This window comes from Physeter macrocephalus, chromosome 16, assembly GCF_002837175.3.
Source record: "Physeter macrocephalus isolate SW-GA chromosome 16, ASM283717v5, whole genome shotgun sequence".
In the NCBI taxonomy this organism is placed as follows: Eukaryota; Metazoa; Chordata; class Mammalia; order Artiodactyla; family Physeteridae; genus Physeter; species Physeter macrocephalus.
The window spans coordinates 45,077,490-45,092,013 of NC_041229.1; the positions used below are offsets into that span (position 1 = coordinate 45,077,490).

Genomic DNA, 14,524 nt, shown 5'->3' on the forward strand with positions numbered 1-14,524 from the left:
GCCTTTGACTGCTTTTGTGCTTCTGTTCCATTAAATTAAGTCAGTGCCTGAAGTTGTCTGCATCCAAGTCCCTTCATAAAGAAATTTAGCGTGCATTGTTTTCCTTTCTTCCTCCTATGCTCTCCACTCTCATTCTGGATTATATATCCTTCCTCCATGAGGACATGTTGTAACGTGAGGGTTTTTAGGCTCTGGAGCCAAAGCATCTGAGTTCAGATCCTAGATCTGTCACTATATACAGCTGACCCTTGAACAACATGGGTGTGAACTACGCGGGTCCACTTATATGCAGATTTTTTTCCCCTAAATACGTACTTCAGTACTACATGAGCCGAGGCTGGTTGATTCCTTGGAAGCAGGGCCCAGGATAGGAATGGCTGACTATAAAGTAATATGTGGATTTTCGACTGTGGAGAGTCGGTGCCCCTGCGTTGTTCAAGGGTCAACTGCAGTTATTTTTCAGTGTTAACATCGACATAAGACAACGGGCCATATTAGTGAAATAAAGCGGAGAGAATATTTAATAATCAGGTTACTTTAACTCGCTCATGATTAGAATATGCTAATAAATTGGGAGGTTAACAGAAGAAAAAATTTTAATGTTTTGGAAAATTTTCACCATATGTTCTTGTATTTTGCTGGAATATGTCTTCTCTGAGTGGAAAAGTATAGTCTGACAAACTGAGAAGAATTTTGTTTCTGCCACTTCACAGCTCTGTTACCTTAGGTAGGGGCTGCCTACCCTCTCTGAGCTGAACCTCCACTTACTCACTGGTAAAATGGGATTACTGGTGCCTGTCTCCTCATAGGCTTAATGAGGTAACTTTTGTAAAATGCCTGGAATGGGGCAGATGCTCTAAAAATGTTTGTTTCTTTCCCTGCCTTTCCTTCCCCAGAAGTGTTTGTTGTGTAAATTTTGCTTGGTAATCAGTGATGCTAATCGTAGAAAAGTTTATTTCTCTTCCTTTTCTAGAATAGTTCGCAAACTGAAACCTCTCAGTTTTTGTTTTTGTTGGCAGTGGCTGGTCCCTAAGATGAAACGAAAAAGGGGCATCTTTACTGTGAATGGGAGACAAGGAAACAGACCTGAGAGAGGAACACAGATTCACTTGGCTTTTCCTTTTCTTATTTGATTGCAGTATAAAGAAGAGGGCGGCAAGGTAACTAGTTACTGCCATGAAACCATGACTGGCTGGGTGCATGATGTGCTGGGCAGGAACTGGGCTTGTTTCACAGGAAAGAAGGAGGGAAATACCTTTGAGAATGTGAACGTGAACACAGCACACCTTGAGAATCTCCAGGAAAAGTGAGTTGTCGTAAATGAAAGATACATTTAGTTTTTTATAATATGTATGTGTCTGTATTAATTCTTGGAAAATTTCATTTGATTATATAAAATTTATTTGACTTAGAAACATAAGCCATGTTATCTACAACTTTCCTGGAAAAATACATTGATATAACAGAGAAGAAAGTAGTTTTTCAAAGTACTTCAGAAGTAATGGACAAATGATAGCCTTAAAGAATATTTATATAAAGGACCACAGAATTGCAATGACTTATACAGAAAAGTCATTTTATTATTGCCATGTAATAATATGTTGCATGATACTTGTAGATACATATGTTTATGTTGCAACAAATGTAGGTGATGCTAATTGAATATAAGTTTTAAACAAGGAAATAAATAACTGAAATTAAAGTTCTTAGTATTTATGTAGTGCATTAGTTTCCTGGGGCTGCCATACAGAGTACCACACACTGAATGGTTTAAGCAACAGAAACTTATTTTCTCACAATTCTGGAGGCTATAAGTCCAAGATAAGGTGTCAGCAGGTTTAGTTTCTTCTGAGGCCACTGTCCCTGGCTTGCAGATGGCTGCTCACTATTGTCCTACATGGTCATCCTGTCTGTGTCCTCATCTCCATTTCTTAAAAGTACACCAGTCATATTGGATTAGGGCCCACCCATATGATCTCATTTAACCTTAATGTCCTCTTTAAAGGCCCTGTCTCTGAATACAGTCACATTCTGATGTACTGGAGGTTGGAACTTGAACACATGAATTTGAGGAGGATACAATTCAGTGTATAACTTTCAGTTCAAGTTTTTGTTGAGTTAGGTCCAGTTTAAGTAACTATGAACCACACAAGAGATTTCAGACTTTTATTAGTTTGGAAGGAAAAGATAAATATTAGCAGTAGCAAATTTTCTGTTTTGTTTGGTTGTGAAATCCACTGAAAGTGTACATGAACAAAGCATCCACAGCCAGACCACACTGGCAGTGAATGACTCTGCAGCAGAGAAGGTGGGAGAACATGAGTTCAAAGAGGACAAATTGCACTTGTCTGCGGACGTACTCCCCAAGATTTAGACTAATTCATCACCTCCATTTTGAACTTAGCTTTTAAATTGCTTTGTTTGGATTGATCCTTGAGCAACACATTTCCTATGAAGCTGTTCACTTTTCACCCTACCACTTAGGATATACTGTGTACTATGTACTTTTCTGACATTTCAAACATTGCCTCATTTAGTGAGGAAGCTACTAACCGGAGTGCTCAGAATCTATGTTGCCTCACTTGTAAAGTAAGCATTTAGGACTAAATTACCATCAAGGTCTCTTTCAGCTCTTAATGATCTGATTTCAAGATAGACATTTACAATTTAAAATATATTCCTGTGTCTTAAGAAACAACAACTGTAACTGGCTTTTGTTGTGTGCTAGTGTTGTCAGAAATAGAATACAGGCAGTTTTATAATCTATTTAATAAAGGTGTACTACCCCTCTGGTTTCACATTTTGCAACAAATGGGAAAGGATTTTGATAAAAACATTAAAACAGTATCAGTGTGGTTGCACGTTTTTCTTATTATTTTCAGTGCTCCCAGGTTTTTTGACTATATCAAAATACTCTCTCTGTGAACATCTAAATTAAAAGAGAAAGAAAAGTTCAAAGTATGCCTAACATGTTACTCAGGTTACGTATATCTTGCTTTGCATAATTGAATGTTAATGAAAGTCTTGGGTAGTGAGTCACACTTAAGTTACAGAATGTTATTTATTTATTTATTTATGGCTGCGTTGGGTCTTTGTTACTGTGCGCGGGCTTTCTCTAGTTGTGGTGAGTGGGGGCTACTCTTTGTTGCGGTGCATGGGCTTTTCATTGCGGTGGCTTCTCTTGCTGCGGAGCATGGGCTCTTAGGCGCACCGGCTTCAGTAGTTGTGGCTCCCAGGCTCTAGAGCGCAGGCTCAGTAGTTGTGGCTCATGGGCTTAGCTGCTCCGTGGCCAGAATCTTTTTTAGTAGAAATAACGTGGTGAATTCTGTTAATTCCTAGCACCTGGCACATACGTGAGATACATGTTTAAGTTAAATGAATAATCAACTCCCTCAGTTTTTTTGCTTTGTAAACATGCTCTTTGTGTGTTAGACTTGTTTACATCTGTATGCAAGCATTTGGCATCAGGTAAACCAGTGCCTTTCAGATTTTAATGTTGCTGTGAATCATCTGGGGATCTTGTTAAAAATGTAGATTCTGATTCAGCTGGCCTGGGTTGGATACTTAGAGTCTGCATTTCTAGCAAGCTTCCAGGTGCTTCTGCTGATACTGGCTCAAGAACCAAATTTGAGTAACAAGGATATAAACCAAATGTCCCTATGGAACCATTTTTTTTTCCATCATGTGGTTATAATGCTTGCCATGCTATATATATATTGTATACAGTTTTGCTGTCCTCCCCCCCTGCCTTTTTTTTTTATTATTACAAAGTTTAAGAGGTACATTGTAGAAATTGTAGAGGGTGGGGGAAAGGTGATGATCCTATGTCACCACTCAGAGATAACCATGGTTGTATGTATTTATGGTATAAATACACACTTTCACAAAAATTGATTAATTCTGTACAAACTTCTTTGATATTCTGCTTTTTTGTTTAATATAGTGTGAAGTCTTCCATATCACTGAATAATCTTCCAGACATTTTTACTGAATAAACTATATAGCAAATGAAGTACCATTATTTATTTAATCCATCCCTTATCTTAGAATATTTATGTTTATACTCTATCACTAGTATAAAAATGTTTCACTGAACATCCTTATACATACATCTTAGTTCGCTTGAACTTTTATTTTCATAGGGCACATTCCAGTTCTGGGCTATTGATACAGATATAGATGTAGAGATATAGAGATTGACATATCCAGTTGCCTTCCTGAAAGATTTTTCCACTCAGGCCCACAGTATAAGAGTGCCATTTTAACGGGATCTATTTACATCAGTAAAGAGTGTATCTGAAGCTGTCTTACTTTTGCTGGCAGGTATTCTAATAGGCTCTACAAATATAACCACAACTTTGTGAAAGCTATCAATGCCATTCAGAAGTCTTGGACTGCGACCGCATACATGGAATATGAGACTCTTACACTGAAAGAGATGATTAGGAGAGGTGGTGGCCACAGCCGGAGAATTCCAAGGTAATAAAGCACATCTCTTTATCACTAATGAAGATATTTGTATCAATTGATATCCTCCTCCCTGGGCTGTTCATCATTTTATTGGTCATCCTAACTTAGACTTTTTTTTTTTTTTTTTTTTTTTTTGTGGTATGCGGGCCTCCCTCTGCTGTGGCCTCTCCCGTTGCGGAGGACAGGCTCCGGACGCGCAGGCTCAGCGGCCATGGCTCACGGGCCCAGCCGCTCCGCGGCATGTGGGATCCTCCCAGACCGCGCGAACCCGGTTCCCCTGCATCGGCAGGCGGACGCGCAACCGCTGCGCCACCAGGGAAGCCCCCTAACTTAGACTTTTTATGTTATCTTTTCTCTGACCATCTCCCTTTCCTATTCATACATACTCAGATGTTCTCCAAGCCCTATTTATGGGTTTTGCTTTCACAGCATCTGCCATTTCCTTTACTCTCTTTCCATTTTCTACACTTTGGCTTAGGGCTTTGTCATCTCTATCCTGTATAATGGATCAGCTTCCTGCCTTCTCTCTCTTTGGTTTCTAACCCTCCCTGTCCCCATTCTTAGCCATTCTATGAAATACTGCCTGTTACATCTTCTTATACCCAGCTATGATTGGGTTACTACCTATTGTCTAATGAATAAATTTAGCCTGGTAATCAAAGCCACCTAAATTTTCCCATAACTGTATTGATTACCTTGACCTGCTTTCAAATAATACGACAGAAAATTACTGAAAACTTTCATGTACCTCCATTCATGACACTCCCTTTGCCTCAGATATTCCTGAACTTACCTATAGAAACTGTCAAATTTGCCACCTGTAAAAATCTCAAAATCCTTTCTCTGTTTTTAGGTCCAGCAAAAAATATTCCATATTTATCAATATACCTCTGCTACCTTCAGCCAGAAGTGGCATTTCCCATCTTTAGTTAATATACCCCATGGTGTATTTCTTATGGAAAATTATATCATTCTTTGAATTTATATAGTCAGGAATTTGGTAGATTTATTCCCTCAAAACTATAGCTGGATTTAGCAGACTATGTAGTTTCTCTCACAGTTCTACCCATATCTGAAAAGAATCTTATACAGTGTTTCTCAAAGTGTATTCTGAGGAATGACTAGTCTATGAGATGCTCTGGTTAGTCGAAATTGGGAATGGGAGCATATCGTATTCCTTCTCAGATTCACGAAAGTGAAAGAGCCATCCTGTATCTATGTGAGACAATAAGTTGAGACCTGTTCAGTAACAAGCCAAAGAAGCACCTGGAGGAGGTGGGGTCAGCATTGGAGCCTAGGGAGACTGGGACTCCTGTCTGGAAGATTGAGCCTCAGACCCAACTGCTTTGCCATGTGTCAGGTGCCATGTTTCTGAAGAACTCTTGTATAAAAACGTATTGTTTATGGACATCTGAGTCCAGAGCTTTCTCCAGATTCTTAAAAGAATCTGGACCCAAATGATTGAGAGCCAATAATGTATAGTGTGCCTGTGATGTTTGTAATTCTCACTTCTCCATCTCCCTAATTTCTCTTTCACTGTCTTCATTTTCACACCACTGAGCTTTGTTGTCACATTGCTTTTGTTTTATCTGTGTGTGTATTGATGGGTAAACACTCTGCCTTATAGGAAGTTAGGAAGAAGGAAGTTAACAATTGCCTGTTTTGCACCAGATAGTCACCTAAATGTATCAGCAGCATATTTAGTCTTAATGACATGGATGATGACGATGGTGGTGGTGATCATCATAATAGCTTAATTTAGTAAGGACTTCTCAGAGACAAGGCCATGTTTTAAGCACTTGTTAATCATTATTACATTGAATTTTCATAACAATCCTTTGCGGTAGGCATGATTATACCCATCTTAATAGGAGGTGATCATAGTTTTGTGATGTTAAGATCTTTGACGAATGTTACACAGCTAGTAAGTGGTAAAGCCATTTGTGGCCATCTTTGTGTCTTACTTTCATCTCTTTATGGAGCTAGTCTGCCTGCTTCTACTTAGATCTTTTATTTCCATGCCTTCACTTCTTTTACAGCTACCATCACCACCATCTCCAGAGTCAAACATCAGTAATTCCTCTATTTTCTCTAAATGCTTTGTAGGCCATCTTCAATTTCTCACATCTGCTTTCTTGGTCAAAATCTATTCAAAGTAAGAGAATGCAGCTATTTAGGCATACTAAAGTTAGCAATGGCAATATACGAAACCAACATTATTTCACCGGGGAAAATTACTAGATTCTGAAAAAGAAATGGGTAATTTATACAACTTAGTTGTATAATTGACACATTGTATAATAGACACATTTTTGTATAATAGACACATTGAAACACTGATAGACAAGTGCTCTTTGGATCTGAATCTACATTCTAGCTAGCCAGGTGGTTGAAATCATGGAATCATCCTCAAAGGAAAGAATATATATTGACATCAAATGTCTATTTCCATCCTAGGCCCAAACCTGCACCAATAACTGCTGAAATACAGAAAAAAATTTTGCATTTGCCAGCATCCTGGGACTGGAGAAATGTTCATGGTACCAATTTTGTTACTCCTGTTCGAAACCAAGGTAAAAAAAAAAAGTCCAATTTTTTTTTTCATTAATTCATTCTGAAATATTTATTGAACATTTACTATGTGCCAGGCTCTCAGATTTTGGGGATACAGAGGTGAATAGGTTATGATCCACTTTAGTAAAGAAATGGAAAATATTATAACTAATGAATACTCACTTCTTTTTGTGTCCATGACAGACTTTGGTAGTAGATAATCTCTCCAGCAGAGCTCAGCATTTCTTCAGTATCCCTCTCAGTGTGTTCCAGGTAGCTAATGAAATTAGAGTGATACGTAAGCCAAACTCATTTGCCCTCCTAGTCACAGAGACTTGTGTAGAAACAAAGAATTGCATGCAGCCAAAATTGGTCTTCCTTGTCTTCCTTCTGCAAGTGGTTTGCTGGAATCCTTTTTTTAAAAATTGAAGTATAATAGATTTACAATGTTGTATTAGTTTCAGGTTTACAGCAAAGTGATTCAGTTTATATATATATATTCCTTTTCAGATTCTTTTCCATTATAGATTATTAACAGACAATGAATATAGTTTCCTGTCTATATAGTAGGTCCTTGTTGTTTATCTATTTTATATATAGTAGTGTGTATCTGTTAATCCCAAACTCCTAATTTATCCCTCCCCTTTCCCCTTTGGTAACCACAAGTTTTTTTTCTATGTCTGTGAGTCTGTTTCTGTTTTGTAAATAAGTTCGTTTGTATCATTTTTTAGATTCTACATGTAAGTGATATATGATATTTGTCTTTGATTTACTTAGTATAATAATCTCTAGGACCATCATGTTGCTGCAAATGGCAATATTTCATTCTTTTTTATGGCTGAGTAATATTCCATTGTGTATATATACCACGTCTTCTTTATGCTGGAATCCTTTACTACCTGTTTGCCCACTCTACCCCTTTTTCCTCCCCCATCATTTAGTCTTTAATTACTAAAGGAGCCCAGAAAATGAATCCTTAAATTTTTTTCTGGTAAAGTAGATTTTTTGAGCTGTGTAAAGACCTTTCAATTAACTTTACCCCAGGATAAGACATATAATGGTTAAGTATTAACTCAGTTTCCTGAATGGTGGGCTGGAGGCAGAGCCCAGGTTTACCAAAAATTATCACTGTAATTGCATTTTATCAGTTATTTTTGGAAATTGGATACAGGATGAGTAGATTTAATAACTTTTCCTCTAATAGCACTTGAGAGCAAATTATCTTATCCTAAATTTTAGCCAACAATGATTGGAGAATCATTTATATAATACTCAGGTTTATTACTTCTAAGCTCATTTTGAAGATAATTACAGTACACATGACTGCTTTGTTACTATAAAATGGGTGTAGTATTTACTGTCTGGAAACATTCTGATTAGTGTCTCCTGAGAGAGGACTATAAATTTATAACACCCAAAGATAAATTGTCCCTCCCCTTTCCTAAAATTCAATGCTAATCAGCCTCTCCCACTTCTCAACATTCACCACCAGCCCTTCAGTTCATCCTCACTGAATTCTTGCAAAGTGTTCTGAATATATGGAGCTTTGAGCAGGTCTTACAGCAGCACTGTTCCTGTCCTTCATCTGACACCAGAGGTCTCATCTCTTGGTCTTTCCTTTGTACCAGTTATTCTGGGACTCTTTGGCTGTAGAGAAAGTGTGGGTCCTGAAATCCATCCCTACCTTTTCTGGAGATAGCTTCCTTGGAAAGGAGGGATTGGAAATGAGAGAAATTTGAAGGTAATTGAGAAATGAATGGAAAGTCGATTAAAGGTTTGATATTAAGAGAGGATTAAAATTTATTCTGTCATCAAACAGGTTTCCTATCCTTATTGGAGAGGATTAAGTAAATACTGCATGTCAAGTGTTGGTTATTGAGAGCTTGGCACATGGTTGTTTCTACTGTGTTGCAGTGTTTATAGAGTATCTAATATGTTAGGAATTTTTTTTTGGCTGTGTTGGGTCTTTGCTGCTGTGCGTGGACTTTCTTTAGTTGTGACGAGCGGGGGCTACTCTTGGTTGCAGTGTGCGGGCTTTTCATTGCGGTGGCTTGTCTTGTTGTGAAGCACCGGCTCTAGGCACGTGGGCTTCAGTAGTTGCAGCACACAGGCTCAGTAGTTGCAGCACGTAGGCCCTAGAGCATGCGGGCTCAGTAATTGTGGTGCACGGGCTTAGTCGCTCTGCACATGTGGGATCTTCCCAGACCAGGGATTGAACCCATATCCCCTGCTTCTTAACCACTGAGCCACCAGGGAAGTCCAGGAATTTTTGTTTAATGGCTGAGGATATAAAGACCAATATGACATGGTCCTCATCCTAGAAACTACAGTTTAGCAAGACCTGCAAGCAAAACATTAAAATACAATATGATAACTGCTTTAACAGGGCATTTTAAAAATTCTTTAGGAAAAGGTTGAAAGAAATATTTAGTTCACTTACTTCACAAAATATATGATTGACTACTGATGAGATAATAATTCAGGGGAAGGAAATTAGACTTTCTAAAGCTAGATCCTTTGACAATGGTTTTCTTGTGGCTTGGTAAAAGGTATTGTCATCTCTAATATTCCATATTCTTTGAGTGTTATAATATGGTTTGTACAGACATGGGCAATTTAAAAACAGAGGGCTTTGACAGATTAATTGCTTTTAAATTGATCCCTCATCTGTAGTATCTTGTTAGGTGTCTGAGAAAATAATGTAGTTAGTTGTTACTCTTTGGATTTCTTTTTGGTTTCCTGTACTTTAGGTTGGGAAAAAATTATTTTCTGTTCCCACTAACTGGGCTACTTGGAAATTTCCACTAACTTAAATACACCAGTGTTCTATATAACCTAGAATTCAAAATTACCCACAGTTAAGGGAATTCACAACTTTTCTCTATTCGGAGAGCAAATCAAGATTAATGAAAAAAAAATATGGGGGGGGGGGCGGCAAATTCTTACCTTTACACGTGTTAACATCTCTAAGCACTAGCCATGTAGCCAGGATTTACTTTGATGTGTGAGAGGGAAGAGAGCTAGGAAGTTGCAAGAGATGGACTTCCTTTGTTCTTCTTCCAGCTGTGCTGTCTTTATTTATTATTGCATCTTCAAGAGAGAAGGGGAGTGTCTTTCAGGTCACATTAATTAGGAAATGCAGAGGGTTTTCCTAACTTTAAAATCTAGTTCGTTTAAGTCTTGTTCTAACTACTGTTTATAATTAAAGCTGGAAGGCAGGGGCCTTAATCTGCTCCACCCTATTCCTTTCACACACAAGATAAAAAGAAATGCCAAAAAGGTCAAGTGACTTGCCCAGAGTCACACAACTGAGTGACAGGGTGGGAGGGAAGGGAAAAAAAGAATCCTGGCTCCTTACTCCCAGTTCAGTGTTCTCTCCACTGTTAGAAGTTATAGCTGAATATAGTTAAACCATCTGACAATCACATATCTATTTGAGATTGTGGAAATATGATTACTGTAGAGCTCTGTCTGGATCGGCTCCCCTTCTTCTTTATTGTTCTGTAGTCTTCTTAAGAGAAAATGGTCCTTTTATTTATTTTTATTTATTTATTTACTTATTTGTTTATTGAAGTATAGTTGATTTACAGAATCTAGACACTGGCCCTGACTTCTGAAGAGGCATTAATTACCTTGGCAGCTGACCTTCTGGGAACATCAGGGGCTTGAGGAAGGTTATCTCCTTTCCTCATTCCTGTGATTTCTCTGTTAACAGCACATTCTGAGCCCTTGAATGTACATGTGGCCTGTCCCTCCCACAATGCTGCATGGTCAGATGATGAGGGTTTAATAGTTAATACCAAGAGAGATTATTTCTGTGGCTGCCCTGGGCCAAGAATGCTAAATGGCCAAATTGGGGCCATTTCTAGACTCTTGTGATGTTATTTATTGAAAGATCCTGATGTCTCAAGAAAGGAACACTGGCCTTGGCCATTTACTGTCATTCATCTAGTTCTTTGACATTCTGCCATTTGAAAGAGGAGTCCTAAGTATAGTATTATTTGGATAGTTTTGAAACAAAATGTGCACATTAATTTTATTCTGTCTAGTAACTAGAAGACAGGGAAAGGAAATCTGAAAATTCTTTAAAGTAGATACTGATCTATAAATGGAAAAAGACAGTACTCTGCATTAGGAGACATTTAGATGCTAGCACCTGCCACCCTTTAGTTTTGTGACTTTGGACAGGTCAGTGCTTCTTTTTGAATCTCAGTGTATGTATTATTGAGTAGGTTGTACACTAGATGAATCCCAAGGCCCCTTTCCAAATGTTTCTCTTTTAATCTTCATAATTTAGGTGATCCCTCAGTGGCAAAAAGCAAGCAGTATGGATAAATCTGAGATGTTTACAGGGAGAATTTTGGGGACCATCAGAACGGTAGCAGTTACAGGGTGATAGGGCTCTAATGGACTAAAAGTAAATATTAACTGTTTCCATTGAAATAACCTTCTTTCCTGGATATAAATATGTATCCACTTATTCATAATATGACTTTTCTTTCTACAAAGATGCACTCAGTTCCTTCATTGCATCAGGCATCAAGGTGAAGAAAACAGATTTCCTGTAAACACTCAAAGAAATTCACAGTTTAGTTTGAGGAAAACGGTATTAAGTAATTCAAGTAGGCTTAAGAATGTTGGAGGCTGAGCATAGAGTATCCTGGCTTTCCTTTGTACTCGGGGAGGGACATGAATGAACAGTTACCTGGAGAAGAGAAAAACAGTGCACCTCATATTTTTAATGGACAGTGTTCTTTTTAATACTTTTTGGAGGCAGACATTCACTAACTAAATTCAGACTTATTAAAGAGAACAAAGGCAGCATTCTCTTTATGTAGAATGAGTGTTTTGAATTGTACTATTGTCTGTTCATTCGTCTTACTTTACATGCACAATGGAGTGCTTACATTCAAGTAATATGGTAACTAATTAATATTAGTAACTTGAATAACATGTCAACTTCATTTAATACCAGTGTCTCGGGTTTGGTGCAAGCTTATCTCCATATAGAATTTGTATCAGTGGCAGAGGTGAAAGAGGCTGTATCATAATGGGGATATTAAGTTATGCTCATTTCTTTCTAGAATTGTAACAAGTGGAAATCCCAGTTTTGTTACATACATTCCATATTTTATTCTATGTATTTATTTCTTCTACTCACACATATTGAAGAAACAGATAAAAATATTTTTATATAAATTACCTCGTAATACAATATTTTGTCTTCTCTTGAAGCAGCAACTATATTCCTAGCATATGCTTCTTAAGTAAATTTATTTTGTCTTGCCAGAGCATTTACATATTAAATAAAGCTGTTTTCTTTTCTTTTCTCCCCTACCTCCATACAACTACTTTTCAATTTATTTTCCATTTTACTACCTCCATCTGCTTTATATCTTTACTTCCTTATTGGCCACCTTAAATACCATATCCATCATTATAATTACTCTCTTACCTCCTTGGACATTGTTCTATTTTGCCTCCTTGACCCTGGTTGAATCCAACTCTCTACTATAGTACTCCCATTCCTGAGCCATTATTAGGGTTAATTCCACCCAACAAGGGCTTTAGAAAATGCCTCTCTGGAGATATTTAAAAGCTTAGCTTATATGTATCCCTCCATTATTTTCTCTCAAGTTGATGGCTCAGAATGTTGCAAATGTAAATCATTTCTGCATTATTAAGTATACTGCCAAGTGGAAGCAACCTAAGTGTCTATCGACAGATGAATGGATAAAGAAGATGTGGCACATATATACAACGGAATATTACTCAGCCATAACAAGAAACGAAATTGAGTTATTTGTAGTTAGGTGGATGGACCTAGAGACTGTCATACAAAGTGAAGTAAGTCAGAAAGAGAAAAATAAATAATGTATGCTAACGCATATATATAGAATATTAAAAAAAAAGGTTCTGAAGAACCTAGGGGCAGGACAGGAATAAAGATGCAGACGTAGAGAATGGACTTGAGAACACAGGGAGGGGGAAGGGTAAGCTGGGACGAAGTGAGAGAGTGGCGTGGACATATATACACTACCAAATGTAAAATAGATAGCTGGTGGGAAGTGGTGGCATAGCACAGGGAGATCAGCTGGGTGCTTTGTGACCACCTAGATGGGTGGGATAGGGAGGGTGGGAGGGAGACTCAAGAGGGAGGAGATATGGGGATATATGTATATGTATAGCTGATTCACTTTGTTTTAAAGCACACCATTGTAAACACATTTACACATTGTAAACACACCGTTGTTAACACACCATTGGAAAGCAATTATACGTCAATAAAGAGGTTAAAAAAAGAAAAAGAATATTGTCAAATGATTTGCAGAAGTTAGGAGGTTTTTTCCTCCCAAAATATTTTCAAGGAAAGCCCTGTATAGTAGTGTTTGCCTTTTGGTGAAAAAACGAAAATCTTAATGTTTGCATGTAAGGTCAGTAGCATTCTTTGATTGAATCTTCTTTATTGTGCTGATCCTTATGAACAAAAACCGCAACACTCAATATAAATACATTAATGTATGTCATGCACTTAAGTTTTCTATGATTCTTTTTGAGTGCGTCAAAGGTCTCTTGGATTATATATCTTTCTTTTCTATCACCAGGGTCTTGTGGAAGCTGCTACTCATTTGCTTCTATGGGGATGATGGAAGCAAGAATCCGTATACTAACCAACAATACCCAGACCCCAATCTTGAGTCCTCAGGAGGTTGTGTCTTGCAGCCAGTATGCTCAAGGTATGTGTTGTATTCCAGGCACTGTTTACCTGTGTGTAGTTTGCCATTGTTGGCAAAGCCATAAGGATGGGATAGTAGAGAGATCAAAATGTCTTCTGTCAGAAAACCTGGATGCGATTCACAGAAAGATAGACAACATGAAAAGGCAGGGGGCTAAGTACCAGATGAAGGAACAAGATAAAACCCCAGAAAAACAACTAAATGAAGTGGAGATAGGCAACCTTCCAGAAAAAGAATTCAGAATAATGAGGGTGAAAATGATACAGGACCTCGGAAAAAGAATGGAGACAAAGATCAAGAAGATGCAAGAAATGTTTAAAAAACACCTAGAAGAATTAAGGAACAAACAAACAGAGATGAACAATACAATAACTGAAATGAAAACTACTCTAGAAGGAATCAATAGCAGAATAACTGAGGCAGAAGAATGGATAAGTGACCTGGAAAACAGAATGGTGGAATTCACTGCTGAGGAACAGAATAAAGAAAAAAGAATGAAAAGAAATGAAGATAGCCTAAGAGACCGCGGGGACAACATTAAATGCAACAACATTCGCATTACAGGGATCCCAGAAGGAGAAGAGAGAGAGAAAGGACCTGAGAAAATATTTGAAGAGATTATAGTCGAAAACTTCCCTAACGTAGGAAAGGAAATAGCCACCCAAGTCCAGGAAGCACAGAGAGTCCCATACAGGATAAACCCAAGGAGAAACACACCGAGACACATAGTAATCAAATTGGCAAAAATTAAAGACAAAGAAAAA

General features: G+C 37.8%; 2 protein-coding genes across 2 annotated transcripts in view; one reads left to right on the top strand and one right to left on the bottom strand.

The window, feature by feature from the left end:
* Positions 1–14,524, top strand: part of CTSC (cathepsin C) — a 44,943-nt gene that overhangs the window by 20,085 nt on the left and 10,334 nt on the right. Inside the window, exons 3-6 of the mRNA XM_024131777.2 lie at positions 1,140–1,306; positions 4,324–4,479; positions 6,928–7,043; positions 13,629–13,760. Of these exons, the coding sequence (XP_023987545.1) occupies positions 1,140–1,306; positions 4,324–4,479; positions 6,928–7,043; positions 13,629–13,760 (571 nt within the window). The remainder of the gene's footprint in view (positions 1–1,139; positions 1,307–4,323; positions 4,480–6,927; positions 7,044–13,628; positions 13,761–14,524) is intronic.
* The window catches only part of LOC129392866 (RAC-gamma serine/threonine-protein kinase-like), a 63,055-nt gene continuing 55,029 nt past the window's right edge, over positions 6,499–14,524 (bottom strand). The window contains exons 2-3 of the transcript XR_008619548.1: positions 7,207–7,300; positions 6,499–6,616 (exon numbers count right to left, since the gene is read on the bottom strand). The gene's annotated coding sequence lies outside the window, so the exon portion shown is untranslated. The remainder of the gene's footprint in view (positions 6,617–7,206; positions 7,301–14,524) is intronic.